General features: G+C 37.7%; 1 protein-coding gene across 4 annotated transcripts in view; it reads left to right on the plus strand.

Moving 5' to 3' along the window:
- LOC126360045 (sodium/calcium exchanger 1) overlaps positions 1-21657 on the plus strand; it is a 1532158-nt gene extending 1510501 nt beyond the window's left edge. For 3 of the 4 annotated variants that reach the window (XM_050007678.1, XM_050007677.1, XM_050007680.1), the window contains exon 10: positions 14676-21657. In XM_050007678.1, the coding sequence (XP_049863635.1) occupies positions 14676-14880 (205 nt within the window). In that variant the 3' untranslated portion in view covers positions 14881-21657. The remainder of the gene's footprint in view (positions 1-14675) is intronic. The other variant, XM_050007679.1, reaches the window with a different exon arrangement.
- The last annotated feature ends 782 nt before the right edge of the window (positions 21658-22439 follow it).

Genomic DNA, 22439 nt, shown 5'->3' on the forward strand with positions numbered 1-22439 from the left:
TGTGGTTAGGAGCAGCGAGAGGCTAAGGAGAGGGGGATGGTGGTGTGGTGTAGGTGGTACGATGGTCCATGACCAGTGAGGCAGCAGGAGGCATGATATCATCGGCAGTGCAGGAAGGTGCAGCATACCCAGCGTGATCATTAGGGGCTGGTGAGATAGCAGTAGAAGTGGTGTCATCCCTCGCATCAGCAGCAAGAGTGGCTACACAGGGGCAGTGACGATAAGTGCTCCATCAGTCGTAAAGTAAGAGGTTAAAGTCATTGTATCAATGAAGGAAGGCAGGGTCATGACATGCTCAATCAACCTATAGACTTCATTGGGGCCCAGCTGCCTGTTTGCAAAACTGGCAGAGATGACTAACAGCGAGTCACGTAGGGTGACATCAATAATTTCTGGAAGAAAGTCACTCATATTTATATGTACTTCAATGTGGGTGTCTCTTGGCTGTGGAAGTGCCGATGCAGGGCATAGCAACAGGGAGTCAGCTAAAGTTCATGCAGGCTTGAGTCTGTTTAAGAAAATGTGGTCTTTTCTGAGATGGTAATGTCCAACATATTAGTGTCCTGCTTGACTACGTGGTATGAGCCACTGTAGGGAGGGATGCAAAGCTGACTTGACAGCATCTGTACATAGCACAATGTAGGAACAGATGTTTAAGTTCTTGTGAACTAATATTCTAGGCTTTATGTGATGGATAGGCAATGGCACATTGATGTTGCGTATAAACTCATGCACTCACTGCACTAGTTCTGGTAGGTCATGGTCCAGTGTAGCTACACCTTGCAGAGAGGTAAATCAGCTCATGACATAGGACCTAAGCAAGCAAGGCATTCAAATCTCCTTTGTGAGCAGCCCTAATTCTGAGAAGCACCCAGGGAAGAGCATTGGTCCACAACTGCAAGTGGCAGATTAATGCTGCCTTGAGCATGTGCTGTCATTGTTCCACTAGGCCGTTTGACTGGAGGTAGTAAGCAATTGTGTAGAAATGATGGCACTCACAAAGTCAGAAAAATTTGTTGAACAAGGCAGACTTAAATTGCCAGCCTTGGTCTGTCATCAGTGATTTAAGAGAGTCAAACTTGGGAATCCAGTTGCAAACCATGGTCTTGGCAACTGTGTCAGCTGAAATTTCTGGTAATTGCCAATGCATTGTATGGTCAGTCATGCATAACATGTACTTTGAATCCTGCGACTCTGGGAGTGGTCCAGCTACATCAGTGTAAATGTGTTGAAAACACTCCTTTGGGGTAGGAAATTTCCCAAAGGGGGTGTAGACGTTGTAGAACAGTGATTTGCTGTTGAGCTGTATGAAACTTGTTAGATATCTCATTGATGCATTGGTTGTTGGCATATCAGAGCTGTAACACCAGTGTGTGGCAGATGTCATGCGGAGCTCATCCAGAAGCATTTGACATTTCAAGTTAAGATTCAGAGATGTTTCTGATTGTGAAATATGAGACAGCAGTGTATTATTGGTAGGAAGGAAGTCACTGATCTAGCCACTGGTCAGCCATTGACCCTTGTGGTTCAGGAGCAAAGTGCGATTCAGGTTGACTGTAAATGTTAGTGCCTGAAGAAGTCAGATCCTAAGACGGGTTCCACCATTTCAACCATGAAGAACACCCAGGGTATAGGTGCATGGTTGCCTAGATTGAGAGTGGTAGAGGCAGTGCCAGCCACCGGTATCGCAGAGTAATTAGCTACATGCAGTTCCATGGATGCAGATGAAAATGTGTCAGGAGGGAGAGATGATGGAAACATGCTGACATTGGCTCTGGTGTTGAAGCTAAAAACTCAGTTGGGCACTGTTAAAGAAGAGGTGAGAGCCATCTAGTTATAAATGAGACCTGTGGATGCCATCACGATGAGGCCTGATGCACCAGTATCAGGCCGTGGGATGAGTTTGGGTACGAGCAAGGTTGTCTGCAACACAGCACATTGGAGCTTGAGCATGTGTCGAACCAGCAGAAATGGTGCGTGTGGGCAGCCGTAGTGCCTGGCCGACTCATGCAGAGGTACACTGGTGGTAGTCAGTGAGACCACACAGAGCAATAGTGGGTGCTGGCTCAGCGAGGTTCCGCAAGTCCCGGTAAACTTCGGGTGGCCAATGTCTGCGTGGTAGGAGGTGTGCAGTAGTGGCCAGGAGTGCAGGTGGGGCATCGGCTAGTCCTGGCCGGGGCCATGTGTTGTTGGCCATGTTCGTGGGGATGCTGTCGGTTGTAGTGTGGTCACATTGAGAATTAATCAACCTCTGCCAATACTGAACAAGCGACTTCTAAATACAATGTCTGACCCACATGGGAATGTATATAATGTATGTACGAGTACAGGTCGTAGACCCATGGTTGATGACATATGCAAGTTTGGGTCTGGCTGTCAGTAGTGCACACATAGCCAAATGGTAAGGCAATCAGTGGGAAATCTGGTTTTGAGTCCCAGTCCGGCACAGATTTTCATTGTCATGATCCCATTCTACAGCTGATGGCTATCATTACTCACAATTGTGATTACATTTAATGCCTTCAGTGAATAGCGCTGTGCGAGTGCTAACATTCTGTCAGTCATGTGTAGTTTGAAAGCTAGTGGCATATGCTCATTTTGCTGTGGATAACAGGTTTGAAATGCTGGTCAACAAGAGGAGCAATTCTTTCTGTGGAAGCATGGTAAGCAGATACAATTCCATTGTATCAGGATCATTGGATTTATGGATTTTGGAAAACATATAGAAGGTGGATGTGGAGGGCACTGTTGGCAGATGAGCAATGTGAATCTGGAGCTGAGCTTTTTGCATAGACCTAGATATTTGATTAGGAATTGATGGTTATGTTGGACTTTTGAGATAGGACAAGTGCAACAGAATTTGTAAGTGGAAGAGCCAGACAGATGGTGGTCTTGAGGCTGTAGATGGCTGTTCTTTCTTCTGACAAAAGATTTGTGTTTTTGGTAAGGGTTCTAAGACAGGAAGTGAAGTGAGGTTAGAGTTAATGAATTCCTGGAAGTTAATGAATTCCTGGAAGCTAATGTAGAAAGGTCATGGTTGGACTGAGGTATGAACTGGGATAGGCAAGGTTCAGTTTTGGTTTCAGTTTTGGTCTGAGAGGCTGCTGGTCCAAAAGGATTTTTCATGAATTTGCTTTGCAAGTATTATGCTGGTGGAATTTGAAGATTTGGAGTTGGTCGTCAAAGGTGGTGTGACATCCAGAGGAGGAAATATTAGTTTTGGGGAGATTCTTTGGGCAATAGACTTTTAGGCAATAGGATGTGGAACTGCAGATAGAAATGGTTTTTTATGGTTCTTTAGTCAATATTTGTCTGCACAATTTACATTAAATAATGACAGATACATTCTGTGGGAGATAAATTATATGATGAACTGAGGTAATTTGATAATTAAATAATATTAAGCTGAAATCAGTTAGTGACTTGGGTAACTGGAAAGTGCATGCTCTAGTTGAAATGGTTCTGTCCAGTGCTTTAGGCTCCCATAAAAATGCAGCAAAGCCATGCTAGTGAAGGGTGGTAACACCTGTGTGTGAGACAGGTGAGAGGAAACATGTATCAAACAATACATCTGATCAATGAGAGTAAGAAAAACAGATTTGAAGCATGAGACAGCAACAAAACACATGCCTGAGGCAAGTTAATAGGAGGGAGCCATGTGTTGATATAAATATAACTGAGTGCCCTGGGTGGAAAACAAATACTGGAAGGAGTAAAGGGAACAACTCATATTATAGTTGTCACTCTCAAACACTACCTCTCCCATTGTCCTGCCAACTCCAAACCCACCACCTCATATCCTGGATCCACAAATTCTGTTCCTTCCAAGGGGAAACTACAAACAAACACATCGTATACAAAATCATATAAGTTCATTTAGTTAAACAGCTGAGAATGTTCACCTATACCAGATTTGAGAGTATACATGGTATCGGTTATTTCTATTTAAGAAAAGGTAATGTTAGAGGAGGGTGACCCATTATAATGTGCATGCCATTTTTTCTCCTTGGACTTGGGTGAACTAGTGTGCCTGCAGATGGATGGCCCAGACATTCAAAATCTGTAGGAAGACACTACCTTTGTGTTGACAGTGGAGTCCCATTGTCTTCCTGGCTCTTCACATCCAGCCTGTGCAATACCTCTATCAGTACTCTGCCCCCTGATCCCAATCTCCCTCTGATACAGGGTTCTGTTGGTCATTCATGACTTGGCACACCCAGGAATTAAACCTATCACATGCTCTGTGACAGAACATTTTGTCTGGCCTGGTGTAAAAAACAACTTTTGCTCTTGGACATGCACATGTTTACCTCGCCAATGTAGCAAGGTTGGTCATCATGCTCAGTCCCCTCTAGGACAATCTGAAATACTAAAAGGACCATTCCATCATCTGAACCTTGCCCTTGTGCTTCCTTTTCCACCTTTGGTTTGTTTTAGGTACATACGGTCAGTCATTGGTCATGCTAGCAGATGGGTGGAGGCTGTTCTCCTCTCAGACACATCTGCGATTCAGTCGCATGAGTCTTTATCAATACACTGATATCCTGCTTTGGCTGTCCCTCTTCTATCATGACCAACCAAGGGAGACAGTTCAAGTCACTCCTTGTTGCCAGGTTAAGACTGTATGTGGTGTCAACAAATTCCACATGAGCATGTACCATCCCCAAAGCAGTGGAGTAATCGAACATGGGCAATGCATGCTTAAACCAGCCCTCATATGTCACTCAGGTTCCTGGTCAGATGCCATTTTGTTGGTGTTGCTCAGCATCTGCACAGCATTTAATGATGCCTAAATCCTTCCTTAGCCAAAATCTTATATGGCAAGCCTTTGATATTCCCTGATGAGTTTTTCAAAAACTCTGAACACCCGTACCCTGCCAAGCTCCCTACTCTAGTGGAGCAGGTGTGCTTGTAAATTGCCGACATCCGCACTCTGTCTCCATGTGCTTACATTGTACTGCAAGTGTTTGTACAGAAAGACATAGGGCAGTGTGAGTCCATTATGTTCCAAGCTGAAATGATGTGGATAGCATTACAACCTCCCTACTCTGGACCACAAGGGGTGTTGCATTGCATAAATAACACTTCAGAAATTTGCCTCATCGGAGAACAACAGACTGTGTTGCTAAATGGAGTTAAACCTGCTTGAACCCTTCATGAGGAACCTCCATTGATATCTGATTCTGAGATGTCATCCAGGGATATGGCTTCTTCCACATGCATTGACCAATTGTCTTCAGAGTTCACCTCTCCCTCTGTATCTGCCACTGCCATTGCTACTTGTGATGACTTCTATTGGACAACATGCCTTCTCCCTGTGTGACTTCTACACTGTCACTGCCTCACTCTTTTCCCACAGTTTCCATCTTCATGGTCAACATATTTGCATTTTGCATTGAGTATCTCTCTCTCCAACTCTGAGCCAGTACTCTTGCCATTCTCCACATTCCTTCACATTTGCTCAATGATTCAGCAACAGCCCATATCATTCTTCTCCACTCCTTCCACCTTTCTCATGATGCTAATGAGTGAAACATTGCAGCTTGGATCAACAACAACAGTCACCTCTCTATCACCAGCCTACTCATCGCACGTCCTCCCTCTACGGTGTGAGACCCAACGATCCCTCTTTCTCAAGCATGCTGACCTCTGCATCTTCCTCACTGACTATGGGACTACATGGTCTCCTTGATCAAAGATTCACACTGTCTCTAGCCTCAAGAAATGGTGCAGTCACATCTCCCTCGTGGGCGTGCCATGATGTCACTGGTTGTGCAAGTCTTTCACACATCCTCGCCTGATGCTGACTGGCCGCTACTCCACCCTATAAACCACAGTGCCAACCCTTCATTTCCTACCCTGTGCTCCATACTGCTGTGGGAGGGGAAAGGGGAGGGGGACCTCTGTGGCAACTATCTATAGCAGATTGACTATCTAGAGGCAAAACCCACTGATATTACTTCTGACTCAGGCTGTTTCCTCTTGCCATTGGATCATTAGTGAATTACAATTTTGTATCAGGGTATTGTAATAAATATGTAAATATGTTGTGGTGAATCAAGTGTCCACATGTCATTATATTCACTATGCATAGTGCCTCATTCTCACAATGTTTTAATTTTTTTAAATGAAATACTGCTTCAAACAGTGACATGAATTCATCAGTGAATAGGTTATACTTTCAGTTAACATTTCTTTCTTCTTTCTTAATACATTGGATTCCAGTCAGTCTTTTGATTCAGTCAATGATTGAAAGTTTCTAATTTGTTAACCCTGATTGTTCTAAAAGACCTAAAAACTGTCATTTTTTACTTAAAACAAGTGTCATTAGGAGAAGGCAACTACCCATCATGATCAAACAGTCCATTGATTATTTGACTTACAATACTATTAATACTCCTAGACTTACCAATAAAAATGTTGTCTTTAAGGATTACACAGCTGTCTGTCACTTGGTAGGAATTCAGCTACTGGAAATAAGTTAAAGGTTTGTCACAAGTTCTTTTGACTGGTGTTGTCTGTTAGGAATTTGACACTGAAGTCACCCATAATGACTAACTGTTTAGCCTTTGAATATATTGTTACCAAAATTGATTCCAGCTGCTTTAAGGAAACACAAATTTTCCCTACAGGAACCCTGTACACTGATCAGCCTGAACATTATGACCACTGACCAACTATTGATATGAAACCATCCAGGTGATAATGGAATCACATTGTGAGGAATGACTGCTAGTCACACACACACACACGATATGTGTAGAATAGGGAAGGCATGCGACATATCTGAGTTTAACTGAGGGCAGATTGTGGTGGCCAGGAGTCTTGGCATGAGCATTTCAGAACCAGTATGACTTGTCAGGTTTTTGAGGAGTGCTGTGGTGAGTGTCTTCAACATGTGGCAAAACCTAGGTGAAACCTCATCCAGAAGTCGTGGGGTTGGGTGGCTATCCTCATTACAGGTGTTCCACATCGTAGGCTGAGCAGACTGGTAAAACAGGACAGGCAGTGAACTGTGGTGGAATTAACCTTCAGCTTTAATGTTGGGCAGAGCACAAGTGTGTCTGAACACACAATGCACCAAAACCTCCTAATGATGGGCCTCCACAGCCAACGACCATGTATGTGCCAATGCCAATACCATGACATTGACAACCATGACTGAAATGGACAAATGACCATCGGATCTGGATGTTGGTACAGTGGCAGAGTTCAGTATGGTCTGATGAATCCTAGTACTGTCTTCATCATGCCCATGGGAGGGTGCAAATCAATTGTCTTCCTGGGGAACAGCTCCTTGGCACCGGTACTGTTGGATGAAGATAAGCTGGTGGCAGCTCCATTATGCCCTGAGGAACACTTACATGGGGATCCATGTGTCCAATGGAGCTCACACAAGGCACCACAATGGCCAAGATGTACTGTACACCCCTACGTGACAATCAAATCTCCAGACAGCAATAGCATTTCTCAAGATAATGCACCATGTCACAGGCCCAAGAATGTGAATGGCTTGGTTTGGGGAGCACAGTGATGAGATCCAATTGATGTGTTGGCTCCTCAACTCGCAGATCTGAACCCAATCTAATGCATCTGGGATGTGATTCTACATGGTGTCAAAGCTCATCACCCCCCTCCCCACAATTTACAGGCATTAGGTGACTTTTGTGTGCAAACGTGTCTCCAACTCCCTTCAGCAACCTACCAATGCCTCATTTCTACCATACCATAGGCCTCATTTCTTCCATACCATGATGCATCTCTGCTGTTATCTGTGCCAAAAGTGGACACACCAACTATTAGGTAGGTGGTCATAATGTTCTGGCAAGTCAATGTATATCATTGCCACTGTAACAAAGCTATCATCAGCAAACATTTCAGATACACTGGCTTCAAAATTAAGATCTGCCTAACAAATACTTAAAGTCAAATGATTTATGGGCTACACCGGCTTTGACATATATTGCTGCTCCACCTTTCTCTCTATTTAATCAACATTAAGTATCAGCTAATACATAGCCCTCTAACTGAGGCATAACCATGTCAGCCCTTACATGGCGCTCTGTGAAACATAAATAAACAGGCTTGGCCTGTGAAATGATTTTCATTTATTTGAGAGCCAGAAACTCCAGTTTGGACCATTATATTTTGGTGGAACATTGTCGTTACTGGGAGTTCTTGTGGTAAAGTGTTTGGGTGTTAAACGGAGTAGGTAATAACTTAATTTACTGTCAGGCACACTACTAAGGCTCTTTTTGTATACACATGACTTACAAATTGTCCAGAGCCTCCCACCATAGTTTTTAACAGCTGTTTTACTTTGATAATATGCGCTTTGCCAAATTTCCCATCCAAGAAGGTGCACCTTCATTATTGGATACTTGATGCACAGTACCTGAATGAAACCAGCAGGATAAAAATAGATTTGTTGGAGAACATGGATTCCACGACATAAACAAATAGCAACCAGGAATAAGACTGGAAAAGATATACATTTATTGCTAAGGAGTCAGATAACAGCCCATTAGCTGTGAACAGAGGTATAAAACTTAAGGACTTTAAGCAAACTGAGTCGCCAAAGAATGCTGACAAATTGGGTGAGAATATGGCATCTACAAATACTATGAAGCAGTGACAACAACACTTAGTAAAAGCATTGAAGACAAATCACTACAAACGGAAATATGTGCAATGAAGAGAGGCTCCCATAAGTAAGACAGAGATAAGAGTCAAGAAATTATTTTATCCAGTTTGATTAGAGAACACTGCAGGTGTTTAGTGTAATTTAGAATCAAGAAAGCTATGGATAATTCGTATAATGCTTTCAGTTAATTGGCTAAACAAGAAGGAATAAGATTACATGCTATATACTTTTTAGCCAATGGTAAAATATGTTACGAAAGCGCAAAGAAGCAAAATCATAATCATTAAGATAGAGAGAAAGAAAAGCAAGAAACACAGGAAAAATTTATACTGGGTGCAGACTGATTAAATGCAATTTGTGAATAATAAGTGGTAAAGGTCTGGATCTCTAGATTCAAAATGGAAATGTCCCTTATGTGCTAACGAAAGGGCAGATGTATAGAAATTTTTCAAATGGCTGTATGATGGTGAACAGCCATCACACCACAAGACACACAGGGTTGAAGCAGTTATTGATTAAATAGATTATCCAGAGCAAATAAGTCTCCAAGTCAATAGGATACCATGTTCATTTACTAAAATCAGTTAGAAAACCAGGTATTTTGAGATTTTTTTGACTGATGACAGTATCTCCAAAACAGATGGCACACTTTTCGAGCAGTTATTATTAACACATTTCCATAAAGGGCACAAGAAGAGGATTTTGAGACATATGTCATACCTCTCATGCTCACGTCACATAATCAAGAAATATATGTTTGTGTGCAAGAGATTGGGGGGGGGGGGGGGGGGGGGGACACAGATGTGTGTGTGCTTGTGATAAAGAACTGTAGAGATATTATAACATGCCTGTACACTTTCTAATAATCTATTTTTATATTCATGACTGTGTTTTGGCTGCAGATCATTACTCTGCCTTTCAATGTATAATAAATATGTAGATAATTCTAACAGCAGTTATATGTAATGGTATTTATTGCTACACTAGTTTCCATATGTTTGATTTATATACTTACAAATTATCTATAACGTTTTAATTTTACATTACTGAATATCCAATATCATTGTAAAATGAGCCATGGATGACTGGAAATCCAGAATCATAAAAGGGAAAACTGAAGAGTTGTTGGATCAAGATCAGCTTAGGTAGGGGGAAGATAAAGGACCAGAGAAGCAGTTGTGACCTTGCACTTTCTAACAAAAATAAGGATTCAGAAAAAATTGACATACCATTATGGTATTTGTGAATATTGGGATAATTTTAGTACACTTACACAAACTGAGGATGATATGGATTAAATGTAGAGAAAGATGAACAATCAACAATCTCTTCAAAAACATAGGGAAATAACAAAACTTTAAAATCAGGACATTTGTTAAAAATTGTGCAAGACAAGATTTCATTATATATCTCCTGTTGCTTAACTTATATGTCAAAGAAGACATTAGGAAATAAATAAAAGCTGTGTGGAAACAAAGGACCTATAATGAGGTTTCAGAGTCAAGTGATTAGGCAAGATCAGTGGAAATCCAGTATGGAATAATGATAATATTATGAAAAGGATAGATTGCTATTCGCCATGCAGCAAAGGTGCTGAATCACAGATAGGCACAACAGAAATACTGTCAAACAAGCAAGCTTTTAGCCAAAAAGGCCTTCATCAGAATGAGACAAAACACACACACACACACACACACACACATTTGCTCAAACGCAACTCACACACACACTACCACAGTCTCTGGCTGCTGAGACCAGAGACTGGCAGCCAGACTGTTGTCGTGCGTGTGTGTGAGCTGCATTTACATGTGTGTGTGTGTGTGTGTGTGTGTGTGTGTGTGTGTGTGTGTGTGTGTGTGTGTTGCAAAAAATGGTTACACAGAAAGAAATGTAGATCTTTTGTGATAAATATTTCTTTGTGATAAATATTTCTGTCTTGTGTTTTGAATACACATGAAGACAGCAACAACTTTAAAATGAGTTCGTAAGTTAATTTATTCTTTCATTCATTCCTTCATACATTGTTTACCACAAATAATTTCATGTAAATGGAACAATTAATTTTTTTAGGTATAGTATGCAACAACACTGGGAAGCAACTGTTATAAACTGCTTCTGTAGACTGTATAACAATCATTTAAGCAAATATATACTATTTATGTTTAGTTGCACGTAAATGAGTCTATCGAAATTAGTAGAAAACTCCCAATTAAAAAAAACTCACAGCTTCCTCAGTTATGCTAAATAGTTGCTATTTGCGTGATAATTATATGACTACACTGATTTTGATCAATAATAACAGTTACCTACATTTGGAAACATTGCAAGTAGGTTTCAAGGAGCTTTGAGACTTATTGTAGCATTAATAACTCAGTTGTATAATCCAGAACAGAAGTTAATTTGTAAAAGCACCAGTTAATGAAATACATCTTTATTTTTCTTTCATATCTGAAGATATTTCCAACTTCTTGTTTTACATCTACCAGCAGCATGTTATAGATCCTTTTCCCTGCGTGCTGAATACCACTCCAAACTCTAAAAAAGATGCAAAACATGTTGTCATACAAATAATTTCTATGTCTTGTATTGTGGTTTCATAAATGACAGTTCTTCAGAGAGGGACTTCTGTTACTGACAAAAAATGTTTTGCCATGTGAGTGTAGAAATTCAAAGACATCTGAAGATGACTGCAAGATATGCATTTATCTGTTTTGACACATTCTTATTGCTCATGCTTGTTTGGTAAGTACTTCATTTATTTCAGCTGTAGTGCCTCAGGAGATAATTCCACAATACAACAGAGAGTGACAATTTGCAAAATTGACTAGTATCCCTATCTTCAAGACAACAAAACGTGAGACACTTTTAAGCGAAAATATGTCAGATTGAGCATTTTCATTAGCTCATCTATATGTTAACTCCATTTCAGCTTGTTACCCATGTGGACACTCAGGAATTTTATACACAGTATTTCATATACTGTATGATCATTAATAACTATTTTTCTTATTTGTTTTAAATTGCATAATGTAAATCTTTAGGAAACTGAAAATTTAATTATTTGTCTTTAACCAGTTGTAGGTCTATCTGGCTGCTATGGGGGCTATAATTACTTTGGTTAAGTTTGGAACTTGTGTTATCACAGTGGGGATATCCTTTTGCTATAAAACAGCTTTTCTAACTTTTTTATGGTTTATCAGAATAATAAATTACTTTACTTCATGGTTTTCAACAGTTTTTACTTATGAGCCTCAGTTACAAGGAAGTGCATATCATTGTTGTAAATAAGGAGGTTTACTTGACTATTTAAATGACAAGGTCCTGTAAATTATTATTATTTTCCTATAATTACAAACTTACATGTAAATTTCTGTTCTCTAAATTTTCTCAATAGTCTTTGGTGAAAAGAAGGGTGGTTTCTTTTTCCCAGGGACTCTCATTTGCTTTAATGTCTTCTCTTAATCTAACCTGGTGGGGTCCCACAACTTGAGCAGTACTCAAGAATGGGTTGTACTAGTGATCTGTAGGTGGTCTCTTTTTTTAGGCGAGCTACACTTTCTTAAAATTCCCCCAATAAACCGAAGTCTGCCATTCACCTTTCCTACTGCCATCTTTACACGCTCGTTCCATATCATTTCACTTTGCAGTTTTACACCTAGATATCTAAATGCTGTGTCTGTATCAAGCAGCACACCACTGTATTTTTTAATGCTAATGTTAACCTGTTAAAATAAAGGTTCAAGCATATTTGTTTTGGAGGGTTGCCAACTACATATTGAATGGTAGCTGAATGGTGATTTGTTTATTTTGCAAGCTTTAAAATTTGTGATACAGCACCCTTCTTCATTTCATAGCACACTAGGGAATATAGAAAGATACTGGCTACCTTGTATTCTTATATTAGACAATATGTATGCTTTCATTATTGGGCACTTCTTGGGGTAGCGAGTATTCTTCCACATTTTCATTCTACACCAAATCATATATTCATAATGTTACTGGATACTATTTCATTTGTTTTATATAAGCCCATTGGTACAGAATTTTTTTTAACTGCTCATTATAGTAGGTGGATAATGAATAAAATAGTGTACTGGTACTCAGGACCTGGGTTTCTCTCCAACATATTGCAAACAAATGCTATGATAATTCTACAAATAAAACTGTGAGATTTCATAACATTACCCTGAACTTATAATCACTTTATCATCAAAATGTTTAGACTTCCTCTGTGATCTATTATGTAGTGATACTGATTATTGCTATCACTATCTCTGGTTTAATTACCAGCAAACACCTGCAGGTTTTCCAGGATGGAACATTCTAGTGACAGAGGTGGATAAAATGCTCATTGAATTGTAAAGTTTTCAGGATGGAAAGTTCAATGAAGGAGATGGATGCAACACTCACTGAATTGTAAAGTTTCAACCCAGTCATCCAACTGGAGACCAGAGAGCCTATGATCAGCAGTATACACTAACACATCTTCATTCACTCAAATAAAAACTTTGTTGCTAAATCTTGTGACATTTTACACTACTGGCCATTAAAATTGCTACACCAAGAAGAAATGCAGATGATAAACGGGTATTCATTGGATAAATATATTATACTAGAACTGACATGTGATTACATTTTCATGCAATTTGGATACATAGATCCTGAGAAATCAGTACCCAGAACAACCACCTCAGGCTCTAATAATGGCCTTGATACGCCTGGGCATTGAGACAAACAGAGTTTGGACTGCCGCATACAGGTACAGCTGCCCATGCAGCTTCAACACAATACCACAGTTCATCAAGAGTAGTGACTGGCATATTGTGACAAGCCAGTTCCTTGGCCACCATTGACCACACGTTTTCAGTTGGTGAGAGATCTGGAGGATGTGCTGGCCAGGGCAACAGTCGAACATTTTCTGTATCCAGAAAGGCCCGTACAGGACCTGCAACATGCAGTTGTGCATTATGCTGCTAAAATTTGGGTTTCGCAGGGATCGAATGGAGGGTAGAGCCATGGATCATAACACATCTTAAATGTAACATCCACTGTTCAAAGTGCCATCAATGTGAACAAAACGTGACCGAGATTTGTAACCAATGGCATCCCATACCATCACGCAGGGTATACGCCAGTATGGGAATGACGAATACACGCTTCCAATGTGTATTCACCATGATGTTGCCAAACACAGATGCGACCACCATGATGCTGTAAACAGAACCTGGATTCATCCGGAAAAATTACGTTTTGCCATTCATGTGCCCAGGTTCATCGTTAAGTACACCATTGCAGGCACTCCTGTCTGTGATGCAGTGTCAAGGGTAACTGCAGCCATAGTCCATGCAGCTGCAAACTTTGTTGAACTGTTCATGCAGATGGTTGTTGTCTTGCAAACATCCCCATCTGTTGACTCAGGAATCGAGACGTGGCTGCATGATCTGTTTCAGCCATGCAGGTAAGATGCCTGTAATCTCAACTGCTAGTGATACGAGGCCATTGGGATCCAGCACAGCGTACTATGTTACCCTCCTGAACCCACCGATTCCATATTCTGCTAACAGTCATTGGATCTCAACCAATGCGAGCAGCAATGTCGCAATACGATAAACCACAATCGCGATAGGCTACAATCTGACCTTTATCAAAGTCGGAAACATGACAGTACGCATTTCTCCTCCTTACATGAGGCATCACAACAACGTTTCACCAGGCAATACCTGTCAACTGCTGTTTGTGTATGAGAAATCAGTTGGATACTTTCCTCATGTCAGCATGATGTAGGTGTCACCATCGACGCCAACTTTTTGTGAATGCTCTGAAAAGGTAATCATTTGCATATCGCAGCATCTTCTTCCTGTCAGTTAAATTTCACGTCTGTAGCATGTCATCTTTGTGGTGTAGCAATTTTAGTGGCCAGTAGTGTAATTTTTTCTTTCTCAATGCTCATATGTGAGTTTTATTTATAATGAATGACTTGTAAATTTGTTGTATGTATGTATGTAATTAATTAGTCCCTTGTATTTTTCAGTATGGCTTTTTCTGTGACAATATTCTGCACAGAAGCTGCTGTTGCAATAATAATCTTAGTTTTGAGGAGATCCAAAATGGTTGGAGGTGAACTCGGTGGTCCAAAATGCATAAAATGGACAACAACATGTGTACTTCTGTCCCTCTGGCTTATATACCTAATACTGTCCAGCTTGGAAGTTTACAATGTGATTAAAGGATTCTAAATGTGGATAAGTGTGAGTATTTAACAGTAAAGTAACAATGTTTTATTTGAACTGTAATATGGTGCCAACTTTACAAGTCGTTGCCAGTTTGTAAGATAACTGCAGTTGTTCTGTAGAGATGGAAATGGCACCATTTATGTTCTAAATCGCACATCACAACAAGAACTGACTTTTTGTTAGAAAACTGAGTGACAGAATGGAATTCATTATGGCAAGGACATGATTGGTAATACTGTTACTTGGGGCGCCATCTTGCCATAAGGTCATGCACTCTGAAATGAATATATATGTGAAATGTGTGAGATGTACTATAAAGCACACTTGTTATGACTGCTTATGCAGCAGGTGGATACATGATGGGGATCACAGCATGTCTGCAGTTTGAGCAAAGAGATGTAATTTCTATAGGAACTCAATCCAGAATGTAGTGTTATTGAGCCTCTAACTGCCAAAGAGTTGGAAGTGACCTTAATAAATGATGTGCCTATAGTACCATATATTGGTTTCAGGTGATTTTAATGAATCTCTATAAGCTAAATGATGGTAAAATCAGAAACCTATGGGTTGAGTTTCAGAATGTTTTCAAATATGTAGTCTGTTAATAAATGAAATATTTTGATATGGTTTTCACAATCAACATGAAAAGAGTGTAATGTAGCATTGCCACTTCTCAATCTTCCCATTCATTTTTTATTGTTCCTTTGAAATCAAAATTTAATATAAAAAAGTACAAGAACACTGAAAATAAACTCAATCAAAGTGAAGGTGTTCATGTGTGCTGATCTGTGGAGTAAATATTGAAAAGATACATTTGAAGAGGATTTTATTAATAAGATTAGGTGTGCAAATGATATAGAGATAAGTAACTACCAACAAAACACATTCCCATCAAAAGAATTGTTTATACATCTACTCTTAGGGGTCCTTGTTTTTTTACTTTCATGTCACCATTCCATTTTCTGACATGTGTATGGTAAATATTCAAATGTTACATTACACTCTAGGAAAATGACAGTGCTATTGAAGTCTTTAATTTTCATTTGCATTTCCATTTGCTCAATATATTTCCAGAAACTGGAAATTCAGTAGCTATTTCTGTGACTATGGCCCACTATCCAGTTTTTGTCTATTCAGTACTAACTTAAAAGGGTGTTATGTGACAACTGGTTGTATATTTGTGTAGGGTAAGAAATAATCCAGGTACTATTCATTCCCAGTGTCATGTGTATTTGTAAGCATGCACCCATTTCTATTTTTAAAAAATATATAAAAAGACATGAGAGCATCATCACCAACTATCTCATAATTATTGTCTACAGTTATCATTCCACACTGATAGGATTTGCTTTTGTTATTTTAGTTCTGGCTTATTTAAAAATACCACCTCCTTTGAGCTCAGTGTTTTGACAAAATTATAGGGAAACAAACTCCTGAAGTGATTTCCCACGTCCATTGATATCTGTATATTTCATCATCCATTGATATCTATATATTTCATGAAGTACATAACGTAATTTTCCTGTAGAAAGTGGTTAATCTGAAAGAAGCAAGAAAATTAATCACATAAAGTATTCTGGTGCACTTTGTACTTTATGCCAGAATTAACAGTGGACGCTGATATTTTGTGCATATTCAGTTTCTTAACTTTGGTGTTCAGCCTATTTTATCTGGCCATCTCTCATGACCTCCCTGCTGATGGGACATTTAAACTCTAATCTTCCTTCCTTCCTTTTTATTTCACCTTACTAGTTGTTTTATATATATATTCTCGGAAAGAGATTTATTGGCAAATAACACATTTGTTATTGGAACACTTCCATACTCGGGCAGGAGACAACAACACTAAATCTCCTGCAACCATTTTCATGAATGATGTTTCAAATTTTCTATCTTTAGACAATATTCCCCGTCACAAGTGTCACAGTGGAAATGCTTTTTATGTTTTTTTTTCTTTTGAGGTATAAGGAATGCACTGTGAAACATTTAGTCATACCATTTCTGCTCGGTAAGCCCCAAAAGGTGGTACAAACTGATAATCTGACATTTATTCCACGTGTATTAAATCAACATGAGATAAGTATTATCTCTGTCCCCAAGCATTTGTTGTAAATATTTCCCTTCGCAGTATTCCCATTTCAAAAAACTGTTACAAATGAAAGTTACTAAATACATATTCTTTTTGTATGTGTCTACATTTACTATCTCTTTAAGCCAACACAAAAATATGCAAATAATTATATGAACACAGGGAACTGGTACTGATGAATAAAAAGAAAGTGTTGTGCAATACAAGTTTAATCTATTTATTTCATCAAATTAAAATCTACTGAACAATTTCCAACAGAGATGCAAAATTACCTTTAGGGGATTGTCCTGGACTGAGAAATGAGAGTGATAACTGACCTCAAGTAACTTTGTCCACAACTCATAGCCCATCATGGATGCTAATGATTAGAGTAAAGCATGTTACAATCTACTTTTCCTGCACAATTCTACATCTGACATTAATGTAGTGAAGCAGTGATAATAATCATTGCTGCCTATTAAAAAATTATACATATAATAAACAAGTTTAAAATACTTTTAAAGAAATATCTCTTTCTCACATCTGAAATTTAACTTGCAAACTTTTGTCTTTGTGCATTTTTAATATCTCTAATGTTTTATAATCTAGATTTGACTTCCTGGATCTTCCTGTTCTCTGTAAATAGGCTTCTAAAATCTTTAATAACATTAATTCTTTTTATGTATGGTAAAGCCACTTTGAGGCACATTGAAAATGAGAATAAGATCAAAGGTAGATTTCATTGCAAAGACTTATAGTACAGAGCAAAACTGATAATCGCATAAAGTTTATTTTTTGAGAGTACATCTTTCACACCTACAACAAGAAGGTAAAAAAAGGAATTTAAATTAACAGGTAGTAACAAAGGTGCTATCTTTAAGCTGATCTGTTATTTCTAACACCCTGTTATGTCAAAAACTAAACTTTTGCTGTAGCAATAAACAATACTTCTTTTACAAATCGAGAGAGTTTAAAAAATTATTATAACAGAATAATATTTCAGAATGCATAAAGGTAAATGGAAAAGGTGAATTTGCACAAAATCCAGAAGTATTTAAGACAGAAACACCAATAAGCTTCAGTAAACTTTGCCCTTTTGTATTTTGTCTGGTAATTTTAGCTTTCTCGCCTTACTTTCCATCATTTTGACTTTCAATTACAATTCAGAAGTGTCCTTGAACTGCCACAAAAACCTGTCCATATAGTCTCTGTTTTACATTGTTCTAAAAAACATACACATCTGAACTGCATGTCACTAGAACACAGCAGAAGCTGGTGTACTAGCAGCCTAATATCCCAAGTACACACAGTTTGTCCATTCATTAGAGCACTGTAAAATTGTAACTGTTACACAAATGGTGGTTGTACCATAGGTATAATATCATGTAGTATTGTACAGTAAAGGCATTATTTTGTTAGAATTCTAAGAACAAGAATCATTAACAAAATATTTTCCTCTTTTATTTATTTACTTAAGGTTTATAACATATACAGAAAATTCTTAAAGTCAGATATGTTCTATGTTAAAGATATGTGGAATGCTTGTCATCATGGCGGCTAAGTTCCTACTTCAGAACCATAATTTCCAGGTTACACAGAGAAATGACTGCCTTCTTAACTCCTTGTTGAGGTAAAAGAACACTCATGAATATTGTGTCACCAACATCAGAAAATATTTTCAGTTGCTGAAGTCTTTGTTGCTTATAGTTATAAAATTAAAAAATTAAGAAGCAGCTAAGTTACTACAACATCTTTTGTATATGTTTTAAATTAACTACATACTGTAACTGTGAAATGAAAAAAGAAAAGTTTAAGACTATATCACATATTTCTATTCATACAATATGCTGCTTTGTATTTGTTGTGTAAGTATTCACGTTATATTTTTGTATTATGCCCGCTGTATAAATTTACACATCTTTCGTACCACAGTGGTTACAGTCTATTCCTCCTGAAACTAATACAGAAATGTGAGAAAAATGTATAGCAAAAAAAGCTCAAAAAGAAACCATTTTGTCATGCAATGCAGAATGGTTAGTGTGGCTATTTATTAGTGATATTACAGTAATCCATATACATAAAGTGTCAGTAGGGGAAATAAAAATTTTTTTGTATTGTTGTTTTATTGAAAAAATGGAAAAAGCTTTACGACCAAAAGTGTGAATTTGAAGATATTGTTATCATAAAACCAAATAGCACACTGAGTAATTACATCAATAATGAAATAAATAGCTTCGGTTGCAGAGTTATTTTCACTAAACATGCTTTGATTATATTCTGCTGAAATGTTGTTGTGGTCTGTACCACATAAATGACATTGATGTGAGGCAATTATAAAGTTTCTTTGAACTTATGTGTGACGAAAATGTAATCTGATCCTGTGAACTTTCCAGAAAGTGCTTTTGTTTTGCATTCACCCCTTAGAATTGTGTCTCTTTACTGCTAATATTATTTCCCCCACAAATACTTCAATTGCTTATAATTATTCATCTTCATATATTTTGCACTATGAATAAAACAGAGATAAAATTTAGTAACTAATGTGATTGTATAGTTATGTATTTCATCATCATAGAACTGCAATTTATCTCAGTAGATTGTGTTCATTTACTCCACTTACTTAAATGACATTATAAAAAACTGCCAACAGTCATGATATATCAATCAACATACAATAATAAATTATGTAAGTTCAGTATAGCACCTATGTTTTGATCGGTAGAATACGGAAGTATTTTATCACCACATATCTGTGTGTTATTGATGCAGTAGAGTTATGAGAAAGGTTATTTCTTAGTTAGCTGCATATAGGTGAAGCTTATTTGTGCATCCGTCCAACCACCCTCCGTCCACCACTTCATGAAATACAACGAAATCTACCTATTCCACTCTGCTTGCAGGCTTATTTTCTGTCACAGTTACTGAATTCTAGAGTTTTGCTAAACTAAATTTAGTAGCTATAAAAATCTTTAGCAGATAGACTTCATTTTCTGATTATCCAAATTCCTAACTTATTAAGATTACACCTTTGTTTTTATTTTTAATTGCTTTAAGGCTAATATCATCAAGTGACAAATAAATAATTGTCTTCATGATGGCAGAATTAATACTGGTGTTGTAAGAATGAGCTTTTATAACAGAGAAGAAGCTCTTTGATGATATTTCAAATTTTGTGACAGAAAGTTACATGTAGGCCAACTGGACAGAGAAAAAATACTTACAATGTTTTTTTTTGTCTCAAACAGAGTAACAACATAAAAATATTAACATATCATTTATTGTTGTTGCTGTACCAGTTGCATTTGCCATTCCTGTCATTTTTTTTAACTTATTGAACTATATTCCATATGTAAAATTTTATACTTGTGCATTCAGTTAAAGTGCTATGGTTCATGATAAACATGTTTGTTACCCAAATAAATTATCCCTTTCACCTAATACTTTGTGGACAATGTTGCCACTCCAGTACAGTTCTTTATTGTATGTATTTTAGTGTTTATTTCTGTAGGCTGTTTGTGAATTAAGAACACAATTATTTTAAACAAAGTAGCAACAATACTTTGTTATGTCTCTGTTTGTCAGATATAATAATATCATAGTTTATTTTTTACAAGTTGTTGTCTCCTATCTGGGACGTCACGCAATGATGTATAAGACATAAGAGGAGCACCTACCTATCACTTGCTGAAACTGCAATAACTGGAACAGAGATACTAGTCACACAAAACATTTAGAGATTGTTTACTGTTTTTGCCTCTTCTTTGAACTGTTTTTCTTGTCCTGCATAACTTTTGATCCAAAGGATTAGCAGTTCATTAAGTTTTTGTTTGACATTCTCCATCTTTTCTTCTGAGTACCTACTATCCTGCTATCAGTTTCAGCTTCAGTGACTGGTGCCTTCATTCTCTTCTTTGGTCTCATATGTAGTTAGTCTTCATTCCTGACTTTTGTGTTCTGAATACACAAATAACGTGTCTGCAAGCTGAAGAACTTGAAAACTATGTGAATTATAACTGAAATAACAATCAATTATCTACAACCTTTTAAATCAGCCCTTTAGATATGCAAAAAAATTCAAATGAGATTCATATACGCATGTGGCCATAAATGCTCCACAATCCTGTTTATTCTGAAGCATCTGCAATCTGGTATAGGAATTCATAACTGCTTCTGCAATTAAAGTTCTTATAATGTACAACAACAGACGATATATGCAGAGAAGTGACAAGCGACTGCTGTCGTGCTGTAGTTTCTACAAACAGTTTCACAGTTTAAGTTACAAGATTAAAAAAATCTGGAGGGATGTGGGTAGTCACAGAGATTTCTCTCAGTCTACTCTCAACATTTACCACTGTACATATCTGTATATTTGTATATAATGTAAAAGTCAAGTTGTGCCATTATAAATGTTTAGATTATAAGAAAAACAGTGTATGTGTTGCATTTTCAATGATGTTTGCATGTAAGAGCTAAAAAATTCAGATACAAGAAAAAAATCATTTCTGATTAAGCAGTTATTTTGTAAATATTTAGTTCTTCCAGTGAAAACTTTTAAAACAAATTGTATATAGAGAATATAAATACATGTTGTTATGACAGGATGTCTTAAATGAGTCTGTTGTTTTGTTATGAAAGATGTTTACAATTTTATAGTGGACAAAAACAATTGTCCCATAAGTTGTGTAATAAAAAAATTTTGTTGCTTTTTAGAATTTATTGTTGCAGCTTTTACCAACCCTTCATAAACTACAACAAAATGAGAAGACAAATAATCTGGTACTTACAGTAGTTTAATAAATTGCAAACATGCATATGTGTGCATATGTAGCCACAAACACGCACTCCCTTACATACACACACACACACACACACACAAACCAAGAAATTCTGCAAATGCCTGGAGATGGAGAACTGTCGTGATATTTAATCACTCAGAAATCAATTGCAGTGCTGTGTGTTTAATGGAGTAGTATGTGATGGTGCAAATGAAAATAGATCATTATTTTAAGCAAGACCATATTCTTCAAGAATGCTGCCAGCATTTTATTTTGGTGTAAAAAATTGTAATATTTAGAAATATAGAAGGAAAGAGTAGTTTATATCCGGTCTGATGTAGTTTTGTATAGTGACAATGGCGCTGCTGCAACTACTACCAGCACCACTAACACCACCCCACCACCAACCCTTGTGTCATTTCTCTTGCAATGGATCTGTATATGATGATTATACAGCTATTTGCCTTCTCTTATGTGGTGGCTTTCGATTGACCAAGACTACAAAGTGCTCAGCTCCTTTCCTATGGCCCTTTCCCCCACCTAATAAATGCCACATGTTATAAAGAACCAAAAAAAAAAAAATCATACAATGCTTAATGTCTTTGTGACATCACACTCAATTACTTTTAACTGAATATGCATTTAAAAATATTGGAGAATCCAGTGAATGATTTTCTTTAAATTTATAATATGCCAGTCTGATGGCAATCAGATCCAAA

Source organism: Schistocerca gregaria, chromosome 1 (genome assembly GCF_023897955.1).
Source record: "Schistocerca gregaria isolate iqSchGreg1 chromosome 1, iqSchGreg1.2, whole genome shotgun sequence".
NCBI lineage: Eukaryota > Metazoa > Arthropoda > Insecta > Orthoptera > Acrididae > Schistocerca > Schistocerca gregaria.